The sequence below is a fragment of the Phocoena phocoena genome, chromosome 15 (assembly GCF_963924675.1).
Source record: "Phocoena phocoena chromosome 15, mPhoPho1.1, whole genome shotgun sequence".
NCBI lineage: Eukaryota > Metazoa > Chordata > Mammalia > Artiodactyla > Phocoenidae > Phocoena > Phocoena phocoena.
The window spans coordinates 40,851,896-40,878,500 of record NC_089233.1 but is presented as its reverse complement, the minus strand read 5'-3'; the positions used below and the strand labels follow the sequence as shown (position 1 = coordinate 40,878,500).

General features: G+C 48.9%; 1 protein-coding gene across 1 annotated transcript in view; it reads right to left on the bottom strand.

Annotated features, from left to right (window-relative positions):
• RIN2 (Ras and Rab interactor 2) overlaps window positions 1-26,605 on the bottom strand; it is a 99,255-nt gene that overhangs the window by 27,359 nt on the left and 45,291 nt on the right. The window contains exons 3-6 of the mRNA XM_065892525.1: window positions 14,068-14,260; window positions 10,485-10,596; window positions 7,097-7,169; window positions 2,963-3,054 (exon numbers count right to left, since the gene is read on the bottom strand). Coding sequence (XP_065748597.1) covers window positions 2,963-3,054; window positions 7,097-7,169; window positions 10,485-10,596; window positions 14,068-14,260 — 470 coding nt within the window. The remainder of the gene's footprint in view (window positions 1-2,962; window positions 3,055-7,096; window positions 7,170-10,484; window positions 10,597-14,067; window positions 14,261-26,605) is intronic.

The window sequence follows — 26,605 nt, the reverse complement described above, 5'->3', positions numbered from 1 at the left end:
GGGTGGTTACAGTACGAGCTCAGAAAAGGCCATGGGACTCCCTACTTGCTCCACAAAGACGAAGTCCTCCCACTAAGCAGCAGCATCCTTTCTGATTCCTTCTCCCGGGGTGCCCTCCGCAGGGGGGCCCACAGTTCCCCTTTAATAGGCAGGACCAGCAGCTGGGCCTGGCGGACGTTACACAATCTGCCTGGGGTTTGACACATTCAGCATTAAAACCCAAAAGGAGGAAAAATACACTCACGGGTCCCATCAGCAAAAAACAGGACAGCCAGCTCATGCAAAGGTTAAGTGCAAGTTCGCCCGTCCATCTTTGTGGTTTGCTGCCCGTCCTTCCCAAATCCTACAACCTCCTGGCCTTGACTGTCGGTGCTCAGCACTCTGGAGCGCTGCACATCGCTGACTGCAGCCGTACTGCCTGGGCGCCCTTTGACAGATGGGTCTGTTTTCCACGCAGATCAAGGGAGGCAGTGGTGGTGCTGAACACCTGTTGTAATTTCCATCTGGAATAGGTTCTTGTCTCTACAGTTCTGCCTTGTTGTGTTTGCTGAAACTGTGTTTCTTTCCCGAGGGCCCAGAATGGCTGGTCACAGGGGCCTGGGGAGAGGCTGAGGCTGGGAGCCCTGGCCCTGTCCTGTCTGTGCTGTGAACATGCCTGACCTTGACTTGTGTCGCCCGCTTTCTCTCATCCTTCCTTCCCTCTAGGTCTGTGCTGTCCAATAGGGGAGCCAGCTGCCACCTGTGGCCAGTGAGCGCTTGAAATCCAGCTCGTAAACGGAGGGGCTCCATTTTCCATTTATTTCAGGTGAATCAATTTAAATGTAAAAACTGACACAATTCAGTTACTGGGAAACTCTAAAGTATGTGAAACTTTATATGAAACTACTTTTTCAGTTGTAGATGTAACGAAATCTAAATACAGATCCATGTATTTCTGACAAAAATTTAGTGCCTGAATAGAGATGTGCTATAAGGATAAAATACATACTGGATTTCAAACACTTAGCATGAAAAAAAGAAGGTAAAATATTTGATCAATACTTTAAAAAATAGGGATGATATATTGAAATAACATTGCAGATATCACATTAAGTAAATTGTAAAAATTAATCGCACCTTTAATTTTCTTTCATGTGGCTACTAGAAAATTTAAAGGTACACACTGGCTTGCCTTACATCTATTTCTACTGGCCAGTGTAGAGCAGCTCTCGCCTCCTTTGCATCCTCCTTAGACTCCCCCTGCCACCGCTGTAAGACTTTACAAACTTAGAACACTTAGTTCCCATGTTATGTATTCCTCCCATACAGACTAAACCTGGGGAGTGGGGGAGAGGGAGGGACCCTGTGCATCTTTGAACCCTTGTTGTGGGACATAGGGTCTGCCACATAGCAGACCCTCCAGAAAGACTTGTTGGACAAACAAATAAATTAGGTACAGGATTTTTTAAAGTGCTGTCTCTTCACGGAATGGATAAGGTGCACGTTGACCATTACGCATTGAATATCTGTTAATGAGACCTTATTTGCCTCCGGTGAATGGCCACCAGACCAAGCTCTTTCTGCTTCGATCTTTGCAGGGCATAAGTGCTGTCCCTGATACTTCGGTCCTGGAGCCCCGGCACGAAGCACACACAGCAGGCTGACCACCGAACCAGGAGTCCTGGGGATGGAGGTCACCAGAGGAAACGGAGACCTGGTGCATGTCCTCAAGAGGCCTATAATCTAGTTGATGATCTGATCTTAAATTCAGGAAATGTTTTAAACTCTCTCCAAAGGTGTGTAAAGCTCGGTGGCAGAGATGGTGTGACTTTTCAGCAGGAACATTTATGCGGCCCTGATATTTTTACCTGGATTCTATTTCCCAGTCCTGAAACCCAGCTGCCCATCAGACAGGCCTCAGATGCATGTGGCAATTCTTTTGAAACCAAGTTTCAGAGGGGAATGTGAATCTACCTCCAGGCTTCTCTATGCATTTTGTAGGCTCTCTTGGCAATGGTACCCGCTTCAGAACAAGTTCTTTAGATTTAGGGGCAAACTGGCCAAAGGAGGGACACATATATTTCTTATTTGCTGGGTCAAGTATCACAGTTTCTTAGGTCCTTGGAATCCTGGTAGTTGCACTTCAGGATCCCAAACTCAAATACTATATACTGGTATATAAACTCAAATACTATGGCCTGGTTGTTCATCTATCTGAAGACTGAAGCCCCAAAATCTTAAGAGAATTCCCCCTTCCCATCGAGGAGGAAAACATTTTTTGTGAAAGTTAAACCCACACGGGTTCCCCAGGGCAACAGAACCAAGAAGTGACACTGAGGGAGTGGTGTGTCCTGAGCCCCTGCCATCGACCGTCCACCACGGGGCTGGGTTGAGGGGCATTGGCAAAGGGCAGGAGGGGAAGCGAGCGCCCAGCTGGCCGGAGTGAGGATACACGGCGGCGTAAGGGACGTGGCCCAGAACACCAGGGCCGGAACTGAGCAAGAAAGGAACTGAGACAGATGTTACTCTGGAAGCCTGCGCTGTCAAATTCCTCAAAGCACAGAAATGCCATCAATACCGTGTGTTCCTCTAGAATAAAACTCATGCACACGAGGTGCCCGCACTGGCTTTCCCCGTCCATCAGGCACGGCCTTTCCCCAGCAAGATGCCACAGAAGGGCGGGACCCATGACAGAGGTTCACCTTACCTTAAGACTTGGACATTTGGGGGAGCTCAAACTCATCGACGGGAGATGCTGGGGAGAATTCGTGGGCTACTCGGGCAAACTCGGCACCTGCCTCTGAGAGCTGGTTGGACGTTTGACTTAGAAAAAGACTCTCAGAAGGTGTGACTCAGGGCCTCATGGAGTTCTACCATGGAGATGAGGGTTGCTTTTTGATGCAACGATGTATCGTCTGGAGGAAGCATTGGCTCTGCTCCATGTTTTTACATCAAGAGAAACCGGGCAGGGGCACCCACTTACTTAGTCCCAGCTGGGCTAGTTCTTCAAGCTGAGCCTCAGTCTTGGCTGTTGAAATGGCATAAGGCAACTTCAAGGTAAACGGCAGGACGTCCCTGATTTTTCAAAAGAGAGAATACATGTAATTACATGTCTTGTTCTGTCTCTTGCTTTCATTTCCATCCTAGAGATGTTTTAGCTTAAACTATTTATCTTTGTTTTATTTTTTAATTGAAGTGTAGTTGACTTGCAGTGTTTCAGGTATACAGCGAAGTGATTCAGTTTTATACATATAGATTCTTTTCCATTATAGGTTATTACAAGGTACTGAATAGAGTTCCCTGTGCTACACAGCAGGTCCCTGTTGTTTGTCTATAGTTTAACTATTGCAGATGGCCCAGACATCACAGCATACCCAACCAGACTCGTCTTTACTGATAGGACTGTGGGATCACTACTCCTGCCTGTGTTAACACACGCAGGACAGGCTGAGAGACAAGCCCGCATGGTTTCAGTATTTGCAGCGAGGACCAAATTGCCTTCCTGGGCGGCTAAGCCGTATCTAGAGTTAATATCAGAATCGCTAACTATGTTGGTGGATCCATCACACGAATAACACGTTAGGTATTGATTTGCTAGATGCTCTGAATGTTGGGCCCCGACTCCCTGGGCAGGAATGTGTGATCCTAAACCAAAATGTATTACCCCCCTGCCTTAGGCACGGCAGATTCTCAATGAATGTCTGTTGGTGTTCTTTGTGACGTGTTCCAGCTACAGCCCATGTATTGTCCTTTGTGTGCTGGGGACAGGACTCCCTCTCGAGTCTTAAGGCAGTGCTTCTCTAACGGTAAGGTGCACCTGAATCTCTGGGGGGTCTTGAGGCTGCACTCTGACTCAGCAGGTCTGGGGGAGGCCGGAGGTTGGGCGTTTCTGTCAAGCTCCCTGACCCTGGGCCATGGTTTGAGCAGAAAGGCAAATCTAAAGGACCTCATGTGACAACACTTCCCCCAAGCAGCATCACGCCACGTGTAGACCAGGAAACAAATGCACTGCAGCATCACAGACCAGCAGACCCAAGAGGAAGGAGCTGGGCTGGCACCAGGCTCCTGCTGCGGCCAGGGCATAGCGTCGCCACCATGACCTCCTGCTTTCTCCGAAAGGGCGGAGGCAGACTTCAAAAGCACTTGCTCATCTTCATGCACAAGGGTTAGGATCAGGCTCTAAGCACTGATGAAATCCTCACGGGGCTCAGCACAGGGCCTTGCCTGACACAGATAGGGAGAGAATGTGTTTTGAATAAATGGATGAATGAACATGCAATGACAAGGGCAACTTATCAGAAAAGGACTTATTTTTTTCAGTGGTGGCACTGGCGTTACAAAGAAAGAACTCATTCATCCATCCAGCAAAGTCTATGGTCATCTATGACGTGCCAGGTGCTGGGAACAAAACAGACAAAGTCCCCACCTGCACAGAGCTTCACTCCAGCGGACGCCAGCAGACAGAGAACAATAAAGCAATTCATAGAATACACAGGAAGGGAATGTGCCCCATGGATAAAAGTAAAGCACAAAAGGGGAAAAATAAAGAGGGTTCAAGTGTGAGAGTTGGCCAGGGAAGGCCCCCTGAGCAGGTAGCATTTGACTGAAGATCTAAAGGTGGCCAGGAAGTAAACTATGAGGGAAAGAACATTCCAGGCAGAAGGAGCAGCAGGTGCAAAGGCCCTGGGGTGGGAAAGGGTCTGGCATGTATGAAGAACAGCAAGGAGACACCCCCCCGCCCCCCTCCCCCCGTGGCTGGGGTGGAGAAAGTGAGGACAAAGCTCGGAGCTCCTGCCTGTGTTCTGTCAACACAAGATGACCTGAACATTTCCACTGAAGAAAATAACTATACCAAACAACTAGTCGTTTACGGTAAGATTGGGCAACACTGTAGGCTGAATCAGATTAAATCTGGATGACTGGAGACTTTTGGAACCCTTGAGGCTGTTGACAATGAATAACAAATTAGTAAGGTCGATGGAAAGAGCAAAACACGAGGGCTCACATAAATGCTAGGAGTTGGCATTCGGGAGGCTCCTCTTTCCTGGGGTATTAAGCCCGGGTCACCTCCTGCTTCCAGGAGACCCTTTCATCTGTCCCCACTGTGAGCACCTCGTCCACTTGCATCTGTTCTGGATGAAACAGGTGGAGCGTCAGGGGATGCAGCGTTTGTATAAGAGCTGCTGCCGGACCCAGGAGAGGCCATGGCCCTGATTATGATGTTAAATGAAGACTATTGAGACCAGAATTTTGTAACGTCAAAGCATCATGCAAATCTGTATTTCCATGGCTGTACCCACTTAATGAAAACCTACTTTCTTTAGGCAATTGGGAGGAAAGCCACACATAACAAAACCAACCTACGTTTATTTGAAGGTTTTACTTTGCCCAATGCAGTACCTAGAGCCTAAATATTGCATCATTGGTTTGGGTTTTCCTTAATGACAGAGATGACAGGAAGCTACACCCGTCAGTCACTAATGGGTGGTTTTAGGCTTTGATCTCCTAGAAAATTAGATGTTGTGTGTGAGTATCCTCCCACCGTGCCAGCCAAGGGCATGACACAGCCTCTCCTCTCTCTCTCTCTCTCTCTCTCTCTCTCTCTCACTCACTCACACACACACACACACACACACACACACACACAAGAGGGGGCGCCTCCATCTCACCTAACCCTGGTTCTAAAACTTGCATAACAGACAGAATAAAGCCATCTTCTGTATAAACGTTTCACTCAAGAGTTTTAATGCATGCATAAGTTAGATTTATTTTTTTAATATTTTTTTACTCTATATGTCCTATCTCTAAAGAGGAGGAGACTGACTATTAATCTCAAAATGTCAACGCAGGGATTTGCCTGTGAGCATCCTGTGTTGGCATCATGCTTTGTGGGTCACCAAGCCTTCTAGGTACTCTGTCCCCTTCAGTCACCAAGCGACTCCAGACAGCGGCACTTAGTTTACAGTGACCACTGAGGGGAGAGATGGTACCTTTCGTGCATGGCTGCCAAATCCTGTTTTATAGGTGGGCTGATCTTTCACAACAGCAGGTTCATCAAGGAGCAAACTATAACGTGTAGATGTCGGCCAGCCTCACCTCTGACCGACACACCAGGGTTGACAGTCACTCCCAGGGGCTGCCGGGCTCATCCCAGTGCAGGTGTGCATCCCTGGGGATGTGAGGGCTTCTGCACTGGCCTCCTCGATTTGGGCGGACTTCCTCACACAGGTGAGGGCTCCTGCCCACACCCTGGCAGGTGGCAGCCCCTGCAGGGCACTCACAGGGCTCTGGTCCCATTCTGGAGGAAGCCCCCCACTTCTTCCCGCTGGGCTCCCCCTCTGGAAGTGCCCTCCCCCATTAGGCCACTGACTGCAGCTTCGGCTGGCCTGGCCTGGGGACCTCCAGGAGTGGATAGCTTGGTGCCTACCTTCCCCCCAACCCCCAAGGATCTAGCCCGTCTCTGATCTATCGGCTGTGACGGATGCACAAGAAAAACCAAGGAGGCCAACTGAGCCAGGCTACCTGAGGGGAGGCAACATCAACCTCTGCAGACAATGAGTTCTGAGCCTCATTCGTGGAAAGAACCCTTGATTTGAGAAACTGGGATGGCTCACAGGAAAGAAAGAAGAAAGCCTTCCCCAACTTGCACTCCCCTGACACTTTTTAACATCGGGATTTGGGGCTTGGCTTCATGTAGACTGAAACAGTCCCTTTAGTTACAAAAAAGACAGGGGTACCCAGCGGGCCTGAAGGAGAGCGGTGCAAGGTTTATGGACGGGTTGAAGGAACCACATTTCTAGATGGTCTGCATCCACTGGGTTTTTTTCAGAAACATTATCAGGGACCTTTAAATGTTACACGCTTGCATCACGGGTCCCTTTCTGCGTGCGCATGTTATTTTACACTTAGAGGGGCTGGGCTGGTTATTCTGATCTTAATTAAGCCTGGCACAGGGGGCCTGGTGACCCTTTCACCTCAGGGGCCAATCCTTCCAGGGACATTCAATAGGTGACAAGCCTTCCAGAGCCCTGCGCCTGGGACGAATCAAGAAACCCGGGGGCCGGGGATAGCGCACACGCCAAGCAGGGGCTTGAAATCGGGAGACGAAGAGCCTTACCTGCTGATGCAGTAGAAAGCAATGAGCCGGAATAAATCCGCAAAACTGATTCCTGAGCCTTCCAGGGAAAAGGCTGGAAAAGAGAGAGTTTGGAAACCAGCTGAGTGTCCCTGAGCGCATCCTGGGAAAGGAAAGGCCCTCAGTGCTGGATGTTGCCTGCTGCGAGGGCAGGAGCATCTCTCTGCTCCCTGACCGACTCTCGCACGGCTGACAGGAACCAGCTGTGCGGCCGCCAGACACAGGCCAGGGGAGGGGCTGGGGGCCTAGAAGTCTGGCCCCTGACTCATTGGAGCACGTGCTCCAGTGCCGGGTAAACAGACCAGCGCGGACTCAAATGACACAGCTTAAAGTTTGGGATGCAAAGCTGGGCAGGGTCCAGGGGCCAGACTGGCAGGAGTGAGAGGCCTTCAGGAGACAGGGCTTGGGGGACGCCAAGGCCCCACCGGCCCTTGACCCTCCCGGGCTGGACCTCCTGGGTCACAATCCTCTTTGCCAAAATGGGCCACTTCTGGTACAGACACGAGGCAGAGAAGGAGCTCGAGGCTTGGAGGATAACACGGGGCTCTCATAAATCAGCTTTGAGTTCAACTCTGTAGGAAAGATTCTAAAATTCATTTATTTAGCCCCTACCCACTCCCACCACCACCACCAAGCGTGCAAGCATGCAAGAAATATTCTGTCAAGTCGGTGTGCCATTTCATACATCTTCTAGTTGCTGGAACAGAGAGTGGCTTGACTTCAAAAATTCGTGTATTTGCCAACCACTCGTCACTCCCTCTTTGCTGAAATGCCATCCCTGCAGCCAGTCTTCCAGCAACATTCCAAAGAGCCTCAGCTGTGTGAAGATTTCCTCATTTCCTCAATCAGACGAGTTTCTCTCCCTTCCATAGCCTCATTTATTTTGCTTATTACTTGCTTACATTGTATTATTTCACTTACTATTTCTGTAGCACCCAAAACACATCTATACCTCCACAGATATACCATGAGCGACAGACACAGAAACAGAAACACACACACATGTGCACCACAGTTTCGTGAGTTAAGTAAAAGGGAATGGACTTGGGGTAGGTTAACCTGTCTGAGCCTCGGTTTTCTCATCTGTAAAACAGACGACAATAACTGTACTTCCCTCGTCTCCCAGAAGGATAGTAGTGGGAAGTGCAATTTGTTAACAAATGTAGTAACTTAGGGTCTTCCCTGGTGGTCCAGTGGGTAAGACTCCACGTTCCCAATGCAGAGGTCCCAGGTTCAATCCCTGGTCAGGAAATTAGATCCCACACACATGCCGCAACTAAGAGTCTGCATACTGCAACTGAGGAGCCGGCGCAACCAAATAAGTAAATAAATGAACATTAAAAACAAATGGAGTAACGTGAAAGAAATCTACACAGATATGAGGTGGTACTTATTATGAAACACACTGTCCAGATGTTATGATAAAATATCTATGTTTTTAAAGCCAGCCCTTTCTCTCTCGGTGCACCTCAATTTGCAGAGAAGGTAGACCCTGGCCGGGAAGGGGCCATCCTGGTGGGACTGAGGCCTTGTGGCAATCAGTTATAGGCAGGTTAATTCGTTGCTCAGACTAGCTCTTTCAGCCACTTTAAGTCACCTGGAGAGGACTAGGGAAGTGATAAAAGTCTTTACAAAATAGGGAGGAAATTGTTCAGCCAGGGAGGGACCTCAGGTGAACAAGTAAAGTTTAAAGTACAAACACTAACTGTACTTATTGCAGGAGGGGAAGGAGGGATTTGCAGGCTAACTTATCATGGTTAACTTTGGCTGTTAGAAGGTATTTAAAAACCACTTAGAGGACTTCCTTGGTGGTGCAGTGGTTAAGAATCCTCCTGCCAATGCAGGGAACATGGGTCCGGGAAGATCCCACATGCCACGGAGCCACTAAGCCCGTGCGCCACAACTACTGAACCTGCACCCTAGAGCCCGTGAGCAACAACTACTGAGTCCATGTGCCACGACTAACTGAAGCCCACGTGCCTAGTGCCCGTGCTCTGCAACAAGAGAAGCCACCACAATGAGAAGCCCGCGCACCGCAACGAAGAGTAGGTCCTGCTCGCCGCAACTAGAGAAAGCCTGCACGCAGCAACGAAGACGCAACGCAGCCAAAAGTAAATATATAATTAAAAAAAGAAAAACAACCACTTAGATATATCACTTCTTGGCTAGCTGAGCTTCAAAAGCCAACTCAGAATCACCTTTCTTCATTTAATATTTAATTCATTGCCTTTCAGATGGTGGGTTTGAAATCTACCGTCTGATTCCCTCCTAATGTAAATAAACTGGCGGATCATTAGCCAGGTTCAGTGACTGCTCAGATGACTTTGCACGTGGAAGCTTTTCCCTGAAGCCAGGGACCTTGGGAGAGGCCTGGAGGGAAAACATCATGGGACCTGAGGCCAGTCATACATCACAGAGAGGCTGCTCCAGAAACACCTCCTCCAGACCCAGTTAATGACTCTTGGGCTCAGCAAGACTATGAACTCTGGGCTGAGTGGAAGCCAGTATCTGCCCTGAAATTGGTCTCAGGACCTTCGGCTCCTTCCAAGGCAGGGACTGAGGCTCGCTCAGGTTATAACGAGAACCTGGTCTCCGTCATCTTATTGGATAGTTGACCAGCATCCAAACTCGCCTTCACACCTCAGCTTGCTCACCTGTGGCTCAGTGAAGCCTCCCCCTTGGGGGTGTAGGTGCATCTTCTGATTGCTGCTGGGAGCCTGTCAGGACATCAGGACTGTTTGTTCCCTTTCCCATTGAAAACTTGGCCTTCCAAGATTTCAGATTTCCAATGACCATGGTTCAGCAGAAAGAAACTGACACTCCTGACCACTATCCCTCCAAAACTTCAGCCAGTCCATTTTTTCCAAAGGGCTAGATTCTGCCTACGATCAGCTGCCTTTGATAGCACACTGAACAGTGATGGCCTAGAGGGAACATATCCCCTCAAGGACTATTCACAGAGCTGTGCAGACACACTCTTTGGAGTGAGAGCCCATAAAAAGGCTCAGCGGTACAGCCCACCCTGCAGCTCAGTCATCAGCAAACCTGGGGACCGCGCCCTGAATAATCGGGAAGAGGGCGAGGAAACCAGCCTCTGTTAGGCCCCTGCTGTATGCCAGGCAGTAGAAGGCGAACCTTGCACACAAGTTGTTTAACTGAACTGTTAACACTGTACAGATGTCGCTATACAGATAAGAAAACCGAGACTCCTAGGGTAGGTTACCCGCCCAGTCATCCTGGGGACAAGCGATAGCGCTGGGACACAGACCCACGTCTGTTCGTCTCAAAGTGCAGGCTCTCTCCTCTTCTACTGGCTCAAAGACCCCAGGCCCCCGTGTCACCGGGACCTAACCACCCGATGACCACTTACTGTATGTGCTTTCCTTTATGGCAAATTCCTTGAGTGGGGCTCCAAATTCACAGGGCAGGCGAAGGGAGAGGACTTTCTTCTGCATTTTGGTGGATTTACGAACCAGGAAGATCTAGGGCGGGGAAAAAAAATTCACATCTCAAAGGCTGGGACCTGGGCATGTGATAACCTGCACACCCAGCATCCATGAGTGGAGCCCCTCCTGTAGCCGAACTACACGGCTTAAGGCAGAACACTACTGCCATGGAAAGGGGTGATGAGCAGGCAGGCCACAGATGCCCTTCTTGGGTAACTGGCCTCAGGAGAATCCCACTTTCCCTTTGCCAGAACCTTCTCCATGAGGCTAAGTCTGCAAAAGCATTTTCAGTCTGGTGACTGCTTTACAGCTCACGGTACATATTCTCTAGGCTGTGTCTGATAAAGGCATCCTGGTTGACGAACCCTAAATTTCTAGACACAGGTAACGCGGCTAAGCCATAGGTGGTGAATTAGAAGTTCTTTGGCTAATTTGGCTTATGGGTGTATTTAAGATAGAAATCTGAACTTGCTGCCAACAGTGGAAAAGAACAAGGTTTTTTGTTTTTCACATTAAAATCCGAACGTCTAGCTTCTCTTGGAGAATGGGATGATAAGGCAAGACCAGGCATGGCCACATCCGCTGGAGCTGAAAATGGCAACTTCCCTTGGGAGACAGGTAGCTGGGCTCTGAGGTTCGCCACAGCCAACACTGAGGTGGCAGTCCTCACTTTACTCCTGACTCGCTTCACTTTGTGACAGCTCCCTCCAGTTCCAAATAATGTCTTTAGATATATGGGGTTTTTTTTGTTTTTTTTTGTTTTTTGTTTTTGCAGTACATGGGCCTCTCACTGTTGTGGCCTCTCCCATTGCGGAGCACAGGCTCCGGACGCGCAGGCTCAGCGGCCATGGCCCACGGGCCCAGCCGCTCCGCGGCATGTGGGATCTTCCCGGACCGGGGCACGAACCCGCGTCCCCTGCATCGGCAGGCGGACTCCCAACCACTGTGCCACCAGGGAAGCCCTAGATGTATGTTTAAACCCACCCAACCCCCGGTGCTGATCTCAGGAGACCATCCTAGCCTCTGTCACTGCAGAGGTGAGTATGCCGTGCACTGCTCTGTGCAGGCCATGCACTGCACAACTCCAGGGGGCGCCACCTATTTAGACAACAAATCAAATGGCACTCCTTGGAGTTTGCAGTGTGGTGATCCGCTGCGTCCTTGTTCCTTCCTGGGGTACATGAGCCTTCTCCAAGGATCCCATCCTGTCCTGTTTCTTTACCTACGTCTCTTTCCTCTCCATTTGGATACCTACTCTCTCCTGCTTTTCTAAAGTCTTTTATTTTTTCCACCTAATCTTCATTTCTTTCTCGATGTCCAGTCAATAGCTCCTAAGATGATTTTTGGGGGAGGAAGGGTAATGGGAATTGGGTATCTGGTAAGGAGACAGGAAGATCTTAAGTTCCCTCTTTTTTCCCAGCACCCATAGGGAGGTAGCCAAAAAATTTGCCAGCTCTGGGAGCCAATGGCTCTGAGTCACCCTGAAGCTTAAGCAGGTGTTTCCTCAGTGCTATCAGGTTGAGTAAAAGCCCCAAAGTACTGGTGGGAGGTAGCTGCTGGTAGGTGGAAAGAAGTATCGCTCCCTTAGGGAGGTGGGATCTCCTTGAGCCTTGGGGTCAGGGAGGGCACAACCTCTAAGCTGTATCTCCTGAACGTCTGAAACCTTAGGTCAACAGCTGGTAAGGCATGGCCTACAGACCAAATCCATCCTGCTGCTTGCTTTCACAAACACAGTGTTATTGACATACAGCCTTGCTTCTTGGTTTACATACTGTCTATGGCTATGGCTGCCCTACGATGGCAGAGCCAAGTGGCTGTGACGGAGACTGCATGGGCTACAAAGCCCCAAATAGTGACACTCCGACTCTTTATAGAAACAGTTTGCCGGCCACTGTCTTAGGCTGCAGATGAATCAGGGATGGTGGCAGCCCAAGGACCAGATGCCACCAGAGCTGCTCTTTCAAATCTCTCTCCTTCACACACCTGCCCTTCCTTCTCTTCAGCAGCCTCACTTCTCCTGGTGAATCGTGGCCTCTCCCGTCCTCACCCCACCCTCGGCCTGCCCCACCCCGTCAGGCAGGTCCTGGCCAGGGCTCAGGTAGGTGGAGAACCTTCTGCCTGACTCGTTCCCCATCAGGTCTCAGCAGGAATGGACGTGCCTGACTCCAGGAGTGGGGACGGGCAGGGAGGGGAACTGTTGCCTAGCAACATGGCAACCTCCCTCTTTAGAATTTTTTGCAGAAATACAGGAGCAGACCACTCAGCCTGAAAAAAGTGGGGGGCCTCACAGAAGGGGGTCCTGATCATATAGACCAAAACCAAGGGCAACAACCCGGCACGCTGGCCAAGGAATTCTCTGCAGAGATGATCGAATACTGTGCTTGTCACCCTGAGTGTGTTCCAACAGAGGACTTAGTCCTGTCTGCTTCTGTCAGATGAGAAACAAAGACTCACTTACAAGTCAAAAAGTGATCACTGACAAGCTCTGGCTGATAGAAACTTAAAAGTTTATTTTTGCGCCCAACTGTTACAACATTCTTCAGCCAGCTGCTGAAGGAATTTTCTCCTTGCCTCTCCATCTATTTCTTAGTTTCTATCTCTTGTCATGTGTTGTTTCCAGTATTAGTTTATCTGTGATTTACTGTATTTATCCTTGTTTTGGAAGTAGACATTGTACACAAGCGCTGTCCAGCAGAACTTTCTATGATGGTGGAAATGTTCACTACTTTGCGCTATCCATCCAATATGGTAGCCACCAACCCCTGGGACTAGGGAGCCCTTAAAATGTGGCTAATGCCACAGAGGAACCGAATTTTTTATTCTATTTTATTTTATTAATGTAATTTAAATAGCTACATGAGGCAAGCGGCTACCATGACAGACAGCACAGGAAATACCTACCCATCACTGAATAACATTTTCTGAGAAACTTCTCTAGCGTCATGGAGTGGGCTTGAGTAAGATGAGACTGGTCTTGGGTAGGGGGGAGCTGAAAAAACCCAACTGGACTTTGATTTGTCCCTGAGACAATCCAAGGAAAGGAGGATCACATTGACAGCCAGAGCAGACAAGACTACGGACATGGAACTTTTGAAGATTGGGTCCCATGTTGGATGGTTGGGCCCTGGCAGGGTTCCCAGGCTCATGCTGAAAGGAAAACCACAGGGGCAGCTGAGGACCCCACAACCAGACTCATCCCCAACGTCATATCTCCAGAAGGCAGGCCCAGGGCCTCCAGCCAACGGCCCCTCCTCAGGACCCTGGTGCCCAGTTACCCTGCAGACCTGGGTACACATGGTCACCGGGCAGAGGAAGGCAGAAGGACAAATCACGAAGGGCTCTGTTCCTGGGAGCTGCCTCCAGAACTTCTCTGCGGTGTAACGAGGTACACACTGGGAACTGTGCTCCCTGCAGGCTGGGAAGAGCTCTCTGGAAGTCCATGTCTTTCTCTTTAAGGAAGCGGCAGCCCTGCCCACCTCCACCTGCTTCCCCTATTCTGAGTCTTACCCCCGGAGGCTGTGCCCGTAGGACTCCTGCTGCCTCGTCTTCGCTCAGACCCAGCTGCAGCCATATGGGGTGGGTGTGCAGGAGCCGGTCCAAGATGCTGAGCCTGTTGGACAGGCTGTCGTAGCCAGAGTCCCGGGGACAGGTCTTCACATCCTTTTCCTCAGAGTAGCCATCGTCCTTGTGTCTCACCATGCTAGGAGAGAGAATTGGCAGGGGTCAAACGGCTGCGGCACAATCCCCCACACAAGGACAGCATCTCTCGGTCTCCTTGATGGGGCTGTCCTGTCATCACCACCTCCTCTGCCTTCCCCTCCAGACTGAAAGCTTTCCGGGGGCAGACACCAAGTTCTAGTTCACTCTTTATCTCTAACGTTACAGACAGTACTCAACAACACTCAACACACCCAACCTTCTACTTCTAACCCAGTTTTCACAAGGTTCTAAACATCCTAAATGCTGTTTACTCTGTCTTCTGCCATAGAACGTTTCTTGCTTTGAGCCAAACACTCTAAATTCCGTATGGTAACCGTGAAATCAAGAGCGCAACCAGGCAAGCGCTAAAAGCCAAGACAAACACTTACACTCACGCACACTCATTTTGTACCCAAAGAACTGCATTTCATTTCTTTCCAGGCACTTTCATTTTCCTTACTATATTATTTCCAATAGAAAAGCACAGTTGAATGGTGTGTTGTGCTATTCATAAAATCATATGAACATTATTCATAATTGCCATACATAAAGTGGAAACATCCCAAATCTCCATCAACTAAAGGATGGATAAATAAAATGCGGTATATCCATACAATGGAATTTGATTCAGCCATTATAGTCATTCATCCTTTTTATGAATGAGGCGCGGGTCCATGCTACGAAATGAATAAACCCTGAAGACCCCACGCTAAGTGAAAGAAGCCCGACAAAATAATGTACTGATTCTACTTATATGAAATACCTGGATTAGGGAAAAACATAGGGACAGAAAGATTAGTGGCTGCTGGGGGATGCGGAGTGGCGTGGGGTATCTCATGACTGCTCATGGGAGTGGAGGTTCTTTCGAGGTAACGAAACTGCTCTGGAATGAAGTGAGCTCATGGCTGTACAACTTCGTGAAATACTGAAAACCACAGAACTGCATGGCATGTGATGAAACCTCAAAAAAAAAAGAAAAAAAATTGGACTTCCCTGGTGGTGCAGTGGTTAAGAATCCGCCTGCCAATGCAGGGGACACGGGTTCGAGCCCTGGTCCGGGAAGATCCCACATGCCACGGAGCAGCTTAAGCCCGTGCGCCACAACTACTGAGCCTGCGCTCTAGAGCCCGCGTGCCTAGAGCCCGTGCTCCGCCACGAGAGAAGCCACCGCAATAAGAAGCCCGTGCACCGCGGCGAAGAGTAGCCCCCGCTCGCCACAACTAGAGAAAGGCCGCGTGTAGCAACAAAGACCCAATGCAGCCAAAACTAAATAAATTTATAAAAAAAGATACCATATTGCTGTCCGTCATCTCCCTTGGCACCCAACCCTAACCCTGCTATTGAGTATTTAATCCCCATTCTACAAACGAGGAAACTGAGCCCCAAGAAGCTCCTGAGCTGTCCAGAGTAATAAACAACCATGAAATGGCAGAGGTAGAAATTCCAGAGGTCTGGTGTTCCTCCAACTTTGCAAGTAACAGGTGAGATCGTGAACACGGGAAGGCTTGTATCATGCGGTGCCTACTGTTGGCCCAACCTTTATAAATATTTTCTCATCTCTTCCTCACGGTAGCCCTGAAAGGAGGGGCCAGGATCCCAGTTTTCAAAAAAAGGACCAGAGGAGGCGCTTTCCTTCCTTGAGGAGCCTGCCCAAGGGCAGGCCTCTATCAAGAGAGGGTGGAGACCCCTGCCCAAGGCTGCTTAAGCTCTGGGGTGTCTTCCCCTCTACCACACTCAGAGCTCTCCATGAGCTGGTCATCAACATGGCCCTGGAACAGCCAGTGGGACCACCAGGCCTGACCATCCGTGTCTGCACAGCCGAGTTCAGGTGGGGTACACACCATCTTCAAATGTCTGCACCCAAAGAGACCCAAATGTATGGCCTGGAGGAAGGCTTTAACAGTGAGGAAGACAGGTGGTGGGTCTGAATGAAGGGGAGGGAGGGAAAGGAAGTGTGTCACCCCCACGTGGACCACTCCACCCCTAAGAGGAAGCCCACCTAAGTGAACATTTTGGGGCATGCAGGCTCAGAAACAGCCCCCCACGATGACAGCACGAGGGCCACCAGAGACCCCCCCCCCTCCCCACACCCTCTCCATCACCTCTTGACTCGCTCCAGATCTAAAGAATCTCGTGTTCCCATTCAAGATTTACATTTCCTCTGCTCTCAGATATGTGAGTGTTTTTCTTTACCGCTGCTGCAGTTTTCCAGATGGGACCATCTGTGCCCAGAGAGGGCAGTTCCTCATTCTGGAAATACCATTCCAGGGCCTCCAGGTATTTTGAAGTGAATCTTTGCAGCTCTAGGAACAAACTCTTCAAAATGAAGCTGGTGTTAAAATTCCTTTCCCATGAGGTAAGGCAGGCAACTTTACGGCAGCGATTTTCACCCCTGGCTGCCCATGAAAATCGCCTGGGGAGTTTAAATTTTTGTGATGGCTAGACTGCACCCCCAGATCCAATAAATCAGACACTTTGGGGCAGAACGCAGACATCAGAATGGTTTAGGTTCCCCAGGGTACAGCCAAGTTTACAACCGTTGCTTTGCATCAGCACTTGAGCCTGGGTGAGAAATCTCCTGCGGAGTGTGAAGCCACACTTCCTGGTTTCAGCCCCCGATATTCTGATTGTGCAGGTCCGGAGTAGGCCTAGGATTCTGCATTTGTAGCAGGTTCTGGGGTAACGCTGATGCTGCCAGTCCCAGAACCTGAGGAGCACGTGCTTGAGACCTAAGAGCAAAATATGCACTTGAACTCAGACCCAATTAGGTTTTTTTTTTTTTGGAGGGGAGGGGAGACAGGTAACCAGCCATTGAAAGAGTTCTGGGAACTCTAATAAAGATATATTTCAGGCCTGTCATCTCAAGTTGGCGATATTTTACCAAGACCAAATTCTACCACCTGTAACATGGCAATCCTGACACTCGCGTGCTGAGAGTTGACACTTCTTCCTTCCTTAGAAGGGCCCCTCCTGCTCATCCAGTTGTTAAGAAGCTATACAGCAGAAACTAACACAACGCTGTAAAGCAATTATACTCCAATAAAGATGTTAAAAAAAAAAAAGAAAAGAAATATAAGCGTGAGAGAGATCCACGCCCCCCCCAAAAAAAAAGAAGCTATAAAGACTTTGTTCTGACAACAGACCTCACCTTTAAAAACCACGGCCCAGGGCGTCCCTGGTGGCGCAGTGGTTGGGAATCCGCCTGCCGATGCAGGGGACGTGGGTTCGTGCCCCGGTCCGGGAAGATCCCACATGCCGCAGAGCGGCTGGACCCGTGAGCCATGGCCGCTGAGCCTACGCGTCCGGAGTCTGTGCTCCGCAACGGGAGAGGCCACAACAGTGAGAGGTCCGCGTACCGCAAAAGAAAAAAATATAAAAACCACGGCCTAGACTGGAAGGCGGTGAATAAGATTCATGGGACCTCATAAAGGAGCAACCGTAAATTAGACCTTGTCTTTGCAAATGACTAAGCTCATGCTTGTCCTGCTTGTGGGGACAAGCCTTGGGAAAGAACTAATGAGGGAAATACTAAAACTGTAGTGGATGCTGTTGGTGCGCTGCCCGCCTAGACCGCCTTTACCAACCAGGCATCCATGCCCCTGCTGCTATGAGTGGGACGCGTCTGGGGTGCTAGTCCCACTTCAGAGCTCCCTGAGGGGTCAGGCAGAGGCGACACCCCTGCTGACCCCACATCTTTGCCTGGCTTCCTCCCCATCCCATCCTATAAGCCCTGTCTCTGGCTCTGTTTCTAGAGAATCCAATCCAAGAAAGAATCTGATGAGATGAATAGAACCATGATTCTAAGACAGATGTCTGCACGCAGATGTGAGGGTGGGCAAAGGATGAGTGGCTTATAAAAGATAAACCACCGAGGGCTTCCCTGGTGGCGCAGTGGTTGAGAATCCGCCTGCTAATGCAGGGGACACGGGTTCGAGCCCTGGTCCGGGAAGATCCCACATGCCGCGGAGCAACTAGGCCCGTGAGCCACAACTACTGAGCCTGCGCGTCTGGAGCCTGTGCTCCACAACAAGAGAGGCCGCGATAGTGAGAGGCCCGCGCACCGCGATGAAGACTGGCCCCCGCTTGCCACAACTAGAGAAAGCCCTCGCACAGAAATGAAGACGCACCACAGCAAAAATAAATTAATTCATTAATAAATTCCTACCCACAACATCTTCTTTAAAAAAAAAAAAAAAGAGAAACCACCGAGAAGGAGACTCAGGAGATGGTCACAGTGGGAAGACTGGCGCCTGAGACCTGGCCAGCTCCCTTTTTAAGCTTTGTCTGAAAGTGGCAAATAACATCTCATGAATGGATGCTAATGAAAGACTTAGGAAACAGAACGTTCAGAGCCTTAAAATGTCATCCCATGGGTTCCTTATCCTGAAGAGAAGATGCCCTGACAATGGAGGAACCCGGGAGACATCTCCCTGACTAAGCGATCAGGGTCAACATCTCCAGCACCTGACATGGTACCTCTGACCTCTGATGCTCTGAGATTATAACACCACCAAGTCCTCCTGCCCCCAAATGTATTTAACCTGAATCCACGTGGGAGGAAACAGACAAATCCAAATTCAGGGATTTCTGCAAAACCACTGGCCTGAACTCGTCAAAATGTCAGTGTGGTGAAAGATTATTTAAAGAAAAGAAACTGTGGGTTATTGTAGATAAAAGGAGACTAAACAGATGTGATAACCATGTTTAGTGCACAGAATTGATCACATACGGCCTCAGAATAAAAAGCAGCTACAGGGTTTCCCTGGTGGCGCAGTGGTTGAGAGTCCACCTGCCGATGCAGGGGACGCGGGTTCGTGCCCCGGTCTGGGAAGATCCCACGTGCCGCGGAGCGGCTGGGCCCAGTGAGTCATGGCCGCTGCGCCTGCGCGTCCGGAGCCTGTGCTCCACAACGGGAGAGGCCACAGCAGTGAGAGGCCCGCGTACCGCAAAAAAAAAAAAAAAAGCAGCTCTAAAGAACAACTGGGAATATCTGAAAAGGGTAGATATTAGATAACATTTTTTTGATATTTAATCTCCTGACTGTGCTAGCTTTATTATGGTTATGTAGGAAAATGTTCTTGTTCTTAAAAGATGCATGAGACACATACTGAAAAATTTAAAGGCAAAGTGTGAAAATGTTAGAAATTAAGTACCAAATGATCAGCCCCTCATGCCTTTCCACCCCCTCAAAAAAAGGGAAAAATACAGAGGTAAGGAAAATGTGGAAACATTTCAACAACTGGTGAGTATGGGTGAATAGTACCCTTCTTGCTGCTTTTCTGCAACTTGAAATTTCTTAAAATAATAGGTTGGGGGAAATGGGATGGGAAAATATATAGCATCTCACTGGGCTTTTATGAGCATAGGATTCATTTATTTATTCAACTATTACTACTATTTCCAAGTGTCTAGGCCCACTTTCATGGGGAGATGAAGCTCAATTATGGATTCAGTGAGACCCGCACCCACATGTGAAAATACTGGGCAAAGCACAGAATGCCCCACAAACCTAAGGTGCCTCCAGGGGCAGAGAAAAAAGCACTGGAAAACTCAGACAGTATGTGCTCCCATTCCAACCAACCCGGGCCTCAGGGCTCTATGGCAGATGGGTGGCAACTACACCCGCTCTGGCAGGGGCAGGGCTCTCTAACATTCTGGTCACACTCAACTTAAGACTCTTCAGAGTGTGGGATGTGAGTGGCCTTTCCGCTTGGCTGTATTCCCGTCATTCCCGGCACCAGGCGTTGGTAGCCTAGGCAGGTGCAAGAAAAAGTGATGGCAGCCCGCACATCCTAATGCAGGACGGGCAGAAAGACCTGATCACAGAATCAGATTCAGCTCAGAGAAACCACGAACTTGTGGCAGTGTTCCCAAGGGATGCTTTCTTGTCCTCCTAATCCAGAACCCCAGAGGATGGCACAGTTCATTGAGGCAGCTTCTAAGGTCCAGGGTCTAAACCAAAGTATATTCAGAAAGGCTCCCTTGTCCCTCCCAACACACCACTCCCTCTCCCCAGCTCCAGCCCAAACAACACATTACTTTACAGTTAAGTCTTTTTTTTTTTTTCAAATAAAGACAGGTAATTAAGAAAGCAATACATAAAATACGGGAAACTCTGACGTGAAGTTGTTTCAGTGCAGTCGATACCCTCGACAACCTTCTGTATACAAGAATCCTAGCTCAACTGTCGAATAGCAGAAATGAACTTTAAGGGAACTAGATACAAGGCAAAATGCCCAATTGTGACTCTCAACAAGGGTGGCACACGTCCATCTGGCGAATGGGTCTCGGCACGAGTGCTGTGCTCTGGAGGGCTCTGTCCTCAGTCAGGACATGGGGACAAAACAAGTATACAGAAAAAAACAGAAAGCCCTCCAAACCTTTCCTATGTGCATTAGAAACACATCAGGAAGCTGAACAATTACATTTTTTAAATGGATAATTTATATCGACACCTACGATAACATGTACTTGATTATTTTTTAAGGACAAAAGCTATTTCAATTAAATATTTTAAATGTGCTAAGACTTTTCCTTTCTAGAGCAGAGTGTTATATCCCAGTTCAATGAAAAAAGAGACAGGTTTAGTCAGTTAACAACTTGAGAAAACCTCTCGTAGAATGAATGGCAAGTGCTCTGAGGAATTATATCTATATAATTATATGATATATATATAAGATGGGCTCCCAAACCAGATTCCATGGCTCCCTGGCTCGCTCTGTGTGTTTGCATGGAGGAGAGCAATGCACCTTTGCACAAGCCCTATCCCGTCTACCTTGGAATTTGCTACCTTTGCAATCTCCTTCATGGAAAAGCCGTCCTTATATTTTAACTAGGTTTTCTGCTTTGCCTCTACTAACAGAACTAGTGGGCCCTGTAAGTTGAGTCATGTGGAGACATGTGGATGACTAAGTCTGCAGGATTATTTGGAGGAAGGATTATCACAACCCCCTAAAGTACACCTTGGCTTTCGGCCTTTGTCTCCTTCTTCCCTACTCCTCGATTCCTTGCCCTACGCACCACCCTTGATCTCCTCTATCAGGCTTTACAAGAGGCAGTTCTCTTCGTGGAAGCAGTACTCTGCCCGCTGTGCCTGCTCTTTTCAGGCCAATCCTGGCTTTGGATGTGGGGCTGAGTAATTTACAAGGGCCCCCTCGTGGGATCTGAAGGGGTGAGACACAGGCTCTACCTGGGTCTTACCTCCCAGGCCCTACCTGGATTTCCAGCAAAGATAACTCTCAGGGAAGACAGAGCTCTGCCTGCAGCCCAAAGGCTGGTTCCCTGAAGGTCACCAGTGGACCTTCCAGACCTTTAAGAAAACGAATCGTTTTTCCTTACTTACACTGTAAAGGCCTAATAAAAAGTCAGAGGGTGAATCAAGAGAAACAGATGGGGCTCATTATTATCAATAAGATGCTAACATCGTCATTAAAACAAAACAAAAACAAACAAGAGAAGAGCCCAAGGTTCCAAGTTGCTTTTGCCTAGGACTTAATTATGGCTTAAGAGTCATCTCATTGCCTATTTGCCTGACATAAAGAGCTGCAGTCCTGTTACAAAGCGAGGAACTCAAAAACAAAACAAAATCCTACCTGGTAGGATAGAATAGATTAATTTTGATATTTTATAACTTTTCAGTGGTTTATTAAAAGTTGACAGTAATTCCCAAAGAGTGCTGGATACACTAAGGTAGTTCTTGGAAGCACAGTTTTTATTTTAATGTCCAGTATTTAATATAATAGTTACATGTATTTAGTGTAATTCCCAATTATGGTGGGGATATTTACTTTTTCCCCCATTTTTTATTGTGGAAAAATACACATGACATAAAACTTACTATCCTAACCATTTTTAAGTGGTATTAAATACATTCATATTGTTGTACAACCATCAGTACTGTTCAAAAAGAAACAACAGGTCCCAAATGGAGTCACTTGTGCTGAGCTCATCAAAACTTACTACCTAACCTAAGTATGGTTTCAACCTTCCCCAGGAATGGGACCTTTAACCGGCCAGCTTGAAATTTCCTTGCAAGCACTAATAAGATATTCAGCCTGAGAGACCCCTTCCTTTCCCTTAGGAGGGTGACCTTGCCAAAAACAACGAATTCCTTGCTAATAGTTTCATGTTTCCATTTCCTCTCTACCTTAAAAAACCTTTCCTTTTCTGCAGCTCTAGGGAGTTCCTTTCTCCTGGCTAGATGGGATGCTTCCTGATTTGAGAATCGTCCAAAAAAGCCATTCATGTTCAGAACTGTTTTCCCCTTGCAAATCTGAAGCTCTATACCTGTTAAACAGTAACTCACATTCCTCCCTTCTGCCTAGTCCCTGGAAACCACCCTCTACTTTCTGTCCCTATGAATTTCACGACTCTAAATACCTCATATAGGGACCTCCCTGGTGGCGCAGTGGTTAAGAATCCGCCTGCCAATGCAGGGGACACGGGTTCAAGCCCTGGTCTGGGAGGATCCCGCGTGCCACGGAGCAGCTGAGCTTGTGCGCCACAACTACTGAGCCTGAGCTCTAAGTAGAATCACGTGGCACTTGTCTTTTCATGACTGACTTATTAAATTTATTTTAAAATAAACGTAACAAGTGAGTCAATTTAAAGAAAAACATGAGGTAAATGAAGAGTAAAGATGGTACATGAATAAGTGAAAAATCATGGCACAATCAATGAAGCTTGGGCCGAGACAGTTCAAATGAGGAGAGAATATTTTTCCCATATTCATCTTCACAAACCCTTCTCTTAGTTTCAAGGGGGAAGGTCATCCTGAGAAAAGCATCTATTTGCCCCTGCTCAGCCCCCTCCTTGCTCACGTTCAAGCTGTTCTTGAGTGTCCACAACTGACTCCAACCCGCCTGTCAAAACCAGGCTCAAATCCTGTCCCCAGCGCCCCCCCACCCCGCCCCGGGCCCCTGCAGCTGCGCTGAATTCCTTCACCCACTGTTCATATGCCTCCGGGGCGCTCACCCCATTTTACTCTGTATCACACGTATCTCTTTCTAGCCTTACTTCATCCCTTGGCCATACTCAGGCCTAACCCTGGGCAGGCGTGGAATAAATGCCTGCTCTGGGCATGACAGGGATGGGGTAGGAGGGCGATTCCTTGTGACGGAGAAAGGGGAGAAGCTCAGTGGGCAAAGAGAAGTGGGGGACCCTGGGTCTCCATAGCTTCTGCCTGGGTCCCCACTGCACATCCTCTGACTCAGGCCTGTCCTCAGCCAGGCCCCGACAACAGAATCTGGCCACCGGTTCCTGTCTCAGGAGACAAAGGGTTCTTGTCTCTGTGTTTACCAGGAAATGGGTGGGGAGGGGAAGCAGATACGCCACCCCAAAATACGCCACTTTGGCAAGTGGATTGTTTCAAGTTGAAGACAGCCCAGCTGACTCAGAGAGAGCCACCTTCCCCTTAACTGCTTGAAAGAACTCGGATAGAGGCCTGGCCAGGAAGAGAGCTACTGGCAAAGGTGACCTTCCAAAACAGAAAGACTTCTCTGCATCACAGACAACCTGTGTACCAACACCTGCTCCTCTCACCTTCCTGTGAACTGTCTTCTCCTCTTTGAAGGAGATCCCGAGCCCTTTCTTAGCTCAGGATGGCACAGAAGCCTTGTTTGCTGACCGTCTTTGGGTTTCACGCCTTTAGGGCCCCGTTACGTACAAAATTTGTTTTTCTCCTGTTAAGGTCTTATGTCAATTTAATGACTAGATCAATATAGAAGCTAGAGGGTAGAAAGGAAAGTTTTCCTCCCCTACAGTGGCAAAAATCACCATAGCCAGCAAAAGCCCCCTGGCCTCTGGCCATCTCAGGGTCTGGGGCGAGAAAAGAAGCAGTCCAAATCCTTCCAGGGCGACAAATCCAAACTTTTAGCGGCTCTGTCCTCACTGCTCGTGTGTTTCCCTCGTGGACACCCCCTCCAGCCTCCCATGGAGCAATAAGGGGTGGACTTTGAGTGTAAAAGTCATTGCTGAGTTTTGGTCTAGAATTGTACTTCCACGCCTGCCAGACAAAGGGCATTGGTGCTAAGCTCTCCAATCAAGGCCCCCCAGTACAGAATGCCTTCCCCACCCCTGGGGATGAGACTTAGAATTCCAACCAAAGTGGCCGGATGTACCCCAGCTGGTTGAGCACAGGAGGCATCGGGAGATCCTCCTGGCAGGAAAGCTACCCTTGGTGAAGGAAAGGAAAAACCCAAAGTGGGAACCTCACACGCACACCTCCTGGGGATGTACCATTCATTTATCAATGGATTCTCATTTACTCAGAATCAAACCCACCCACTTCCCACACATGTGAACGAGGCAATATCAAGACGCAGTGTTTTGGAAGGCACGTGGACCCCGATCCTAGGGTCCGCTAAGCCTCGTGACCCTTAGTGGTTTTGGGGGAAGAGCATTTGTAGTCAGACCTGGATCAAAGCCTCAGTTGACTCTTTCTAACTGTGAGGCTTGGGCCCATTGCTGCCTGTCCTCCAGCCTCAGTTGCCCCGTCTCTAGAGACGGATTCTTGTTGAAAAAAGGAATCTGTTACTAAAACAAACAAAATCCGAAAAGAGCTGAGCAGAAGAGCCTGGAGCATCTTGAGAGGTACGAGTAGATCCTGTTCAGTAGTTTCCAGGATGTCTCTTATTCTCTCCTAATTTTTAGAAATTCAGAAAAAGAAACAAGGCAATGTCTTTTCACTCTAGACTATTCAAATACTATTCTACAGGGAATTCTGTGGCGGCCCGGTGGTTAGGACTCTGCGCTTCTACAGCAGGGGGCCCGGGTTCCGTCCCTGGTCAGGGAACTAAGATCCCGCAAGCCACGTGGTACGGCCAAAACAAACAAACAAAAAAAATGTGAGCCTTCTTGAGGATGGCTCCTGGCAGGTGCCTCTAGCTGGGGTGTTCTCCGTCCATCATCAGGGTCGAGTCCCAACCTGGACTCTGGTGCTTGCCATCCTCAACCTCCAGATGGAAAAAAGTAAGGATGGAAAGCTACTTCTCCTGATGTTTCTGTGTCGAAATTTCCAGGCATATCCTCCCTCTCGGGGAGCCTCCCTTCCTCGTTCTGCCCGTGTTGAGCCTTCAGCTGCCCCCCAGCCTAACAGAACCTCTTCACGTGATGTCACCTCAACCAGCTGCAATGGCAAGGAAGATGCACCTGGACACGGCCCTCCAGAGGGCTCGGCCTTCCAGCTACAAGAGGCCAGTGCAGAGTTGTCTTCAGAATTAAGGACCAGACAGAAGTCGGAGCCCTGCGTCCACCCTGGCCTTGCTCTTGGAGCTGTAGATCCTTGCCGATGTATCAAAAGGAATCCAAACACACCCCAAATACCAAGAAGTGGCTAAGATGCCAGGCTTGGTGGGAGATGAATCAGGACATCAATAGGTTCTAGAAAAATGTCAGCAGAAAAAGACTCCTCTGTAGAGAGACAGAGAAAACAACAGCTCATCCCAAACAGATCCATCTAATAAAAATTTCTGGCAAAAGGACCAGTTCCAAATTTTTTTTTTTTTTTTTTTCGCGGTACTCGGGCCTCTCACTGTTGTGACCTCTCCCGTTGCAGAGCACAGGCTTTATTTATTTAGTTTATTGCCTTCTTTGAGGTCAAAACGCTAGAAATTGATAGAACTGGGCCCAGTCCTGACTTGTGCAGTTTCCCTATACCACGAAAATGGATATTTTCATTCCTCAAGGCCTTTTTGTACCCTTAAACTCTGCAAGGAAAAAGATGAACAGATTTTGGGTCATGGGCTTTATTCCTCAAGGGCTGCTGCTTTCTGGGGGAGGAGGCCTCAACTTCCTCAAAGAGATTTCTAAAAGCACGTGGTAGGAGGATTTTTGTGAAAAGGCTTCATCTACTGAGGACCAGTTGGAGAGAACAGCACAGAAAAGGGAACATTTCCCCTTCGGGGAGGAGGCCCTGCCATTTTCACGAGAGGAGAAGGATTTGGTGACTTTTGTTGCTTATGAACTTCCTGCCGTCATCTCTCCAGTGAGAGATGAAAAGGGCAGATATGGGCCAGAGCTGGCAGGGGCCTTCACTCGTTCCTGTAAAACTAAGAAAGGAACAAAGAACCTGTTGTCCTGGGAACGCTTGGAGCTGAAAGCAGGAGCAGGGGCCAGGCCGGCTGGGTCTCGCCCGCTGACCCTGGAGCCCGGGCTGCGGCCAGTGCGGGGTTTCACGGAAAGGCAGCTCTCCTTTGGGTCACACCGCTGTTGTCTCCGAGCTGAACTAAATCACCACTGCATCTAACCGAGCAGACGCTTTGTGGCAGAGTCAACTACCAATGTAGCAGCCAGCCAGGGTCTGTAAAGGCCGAGATGGATCCAACTCCAAAGGATGCCACTGTCAAAA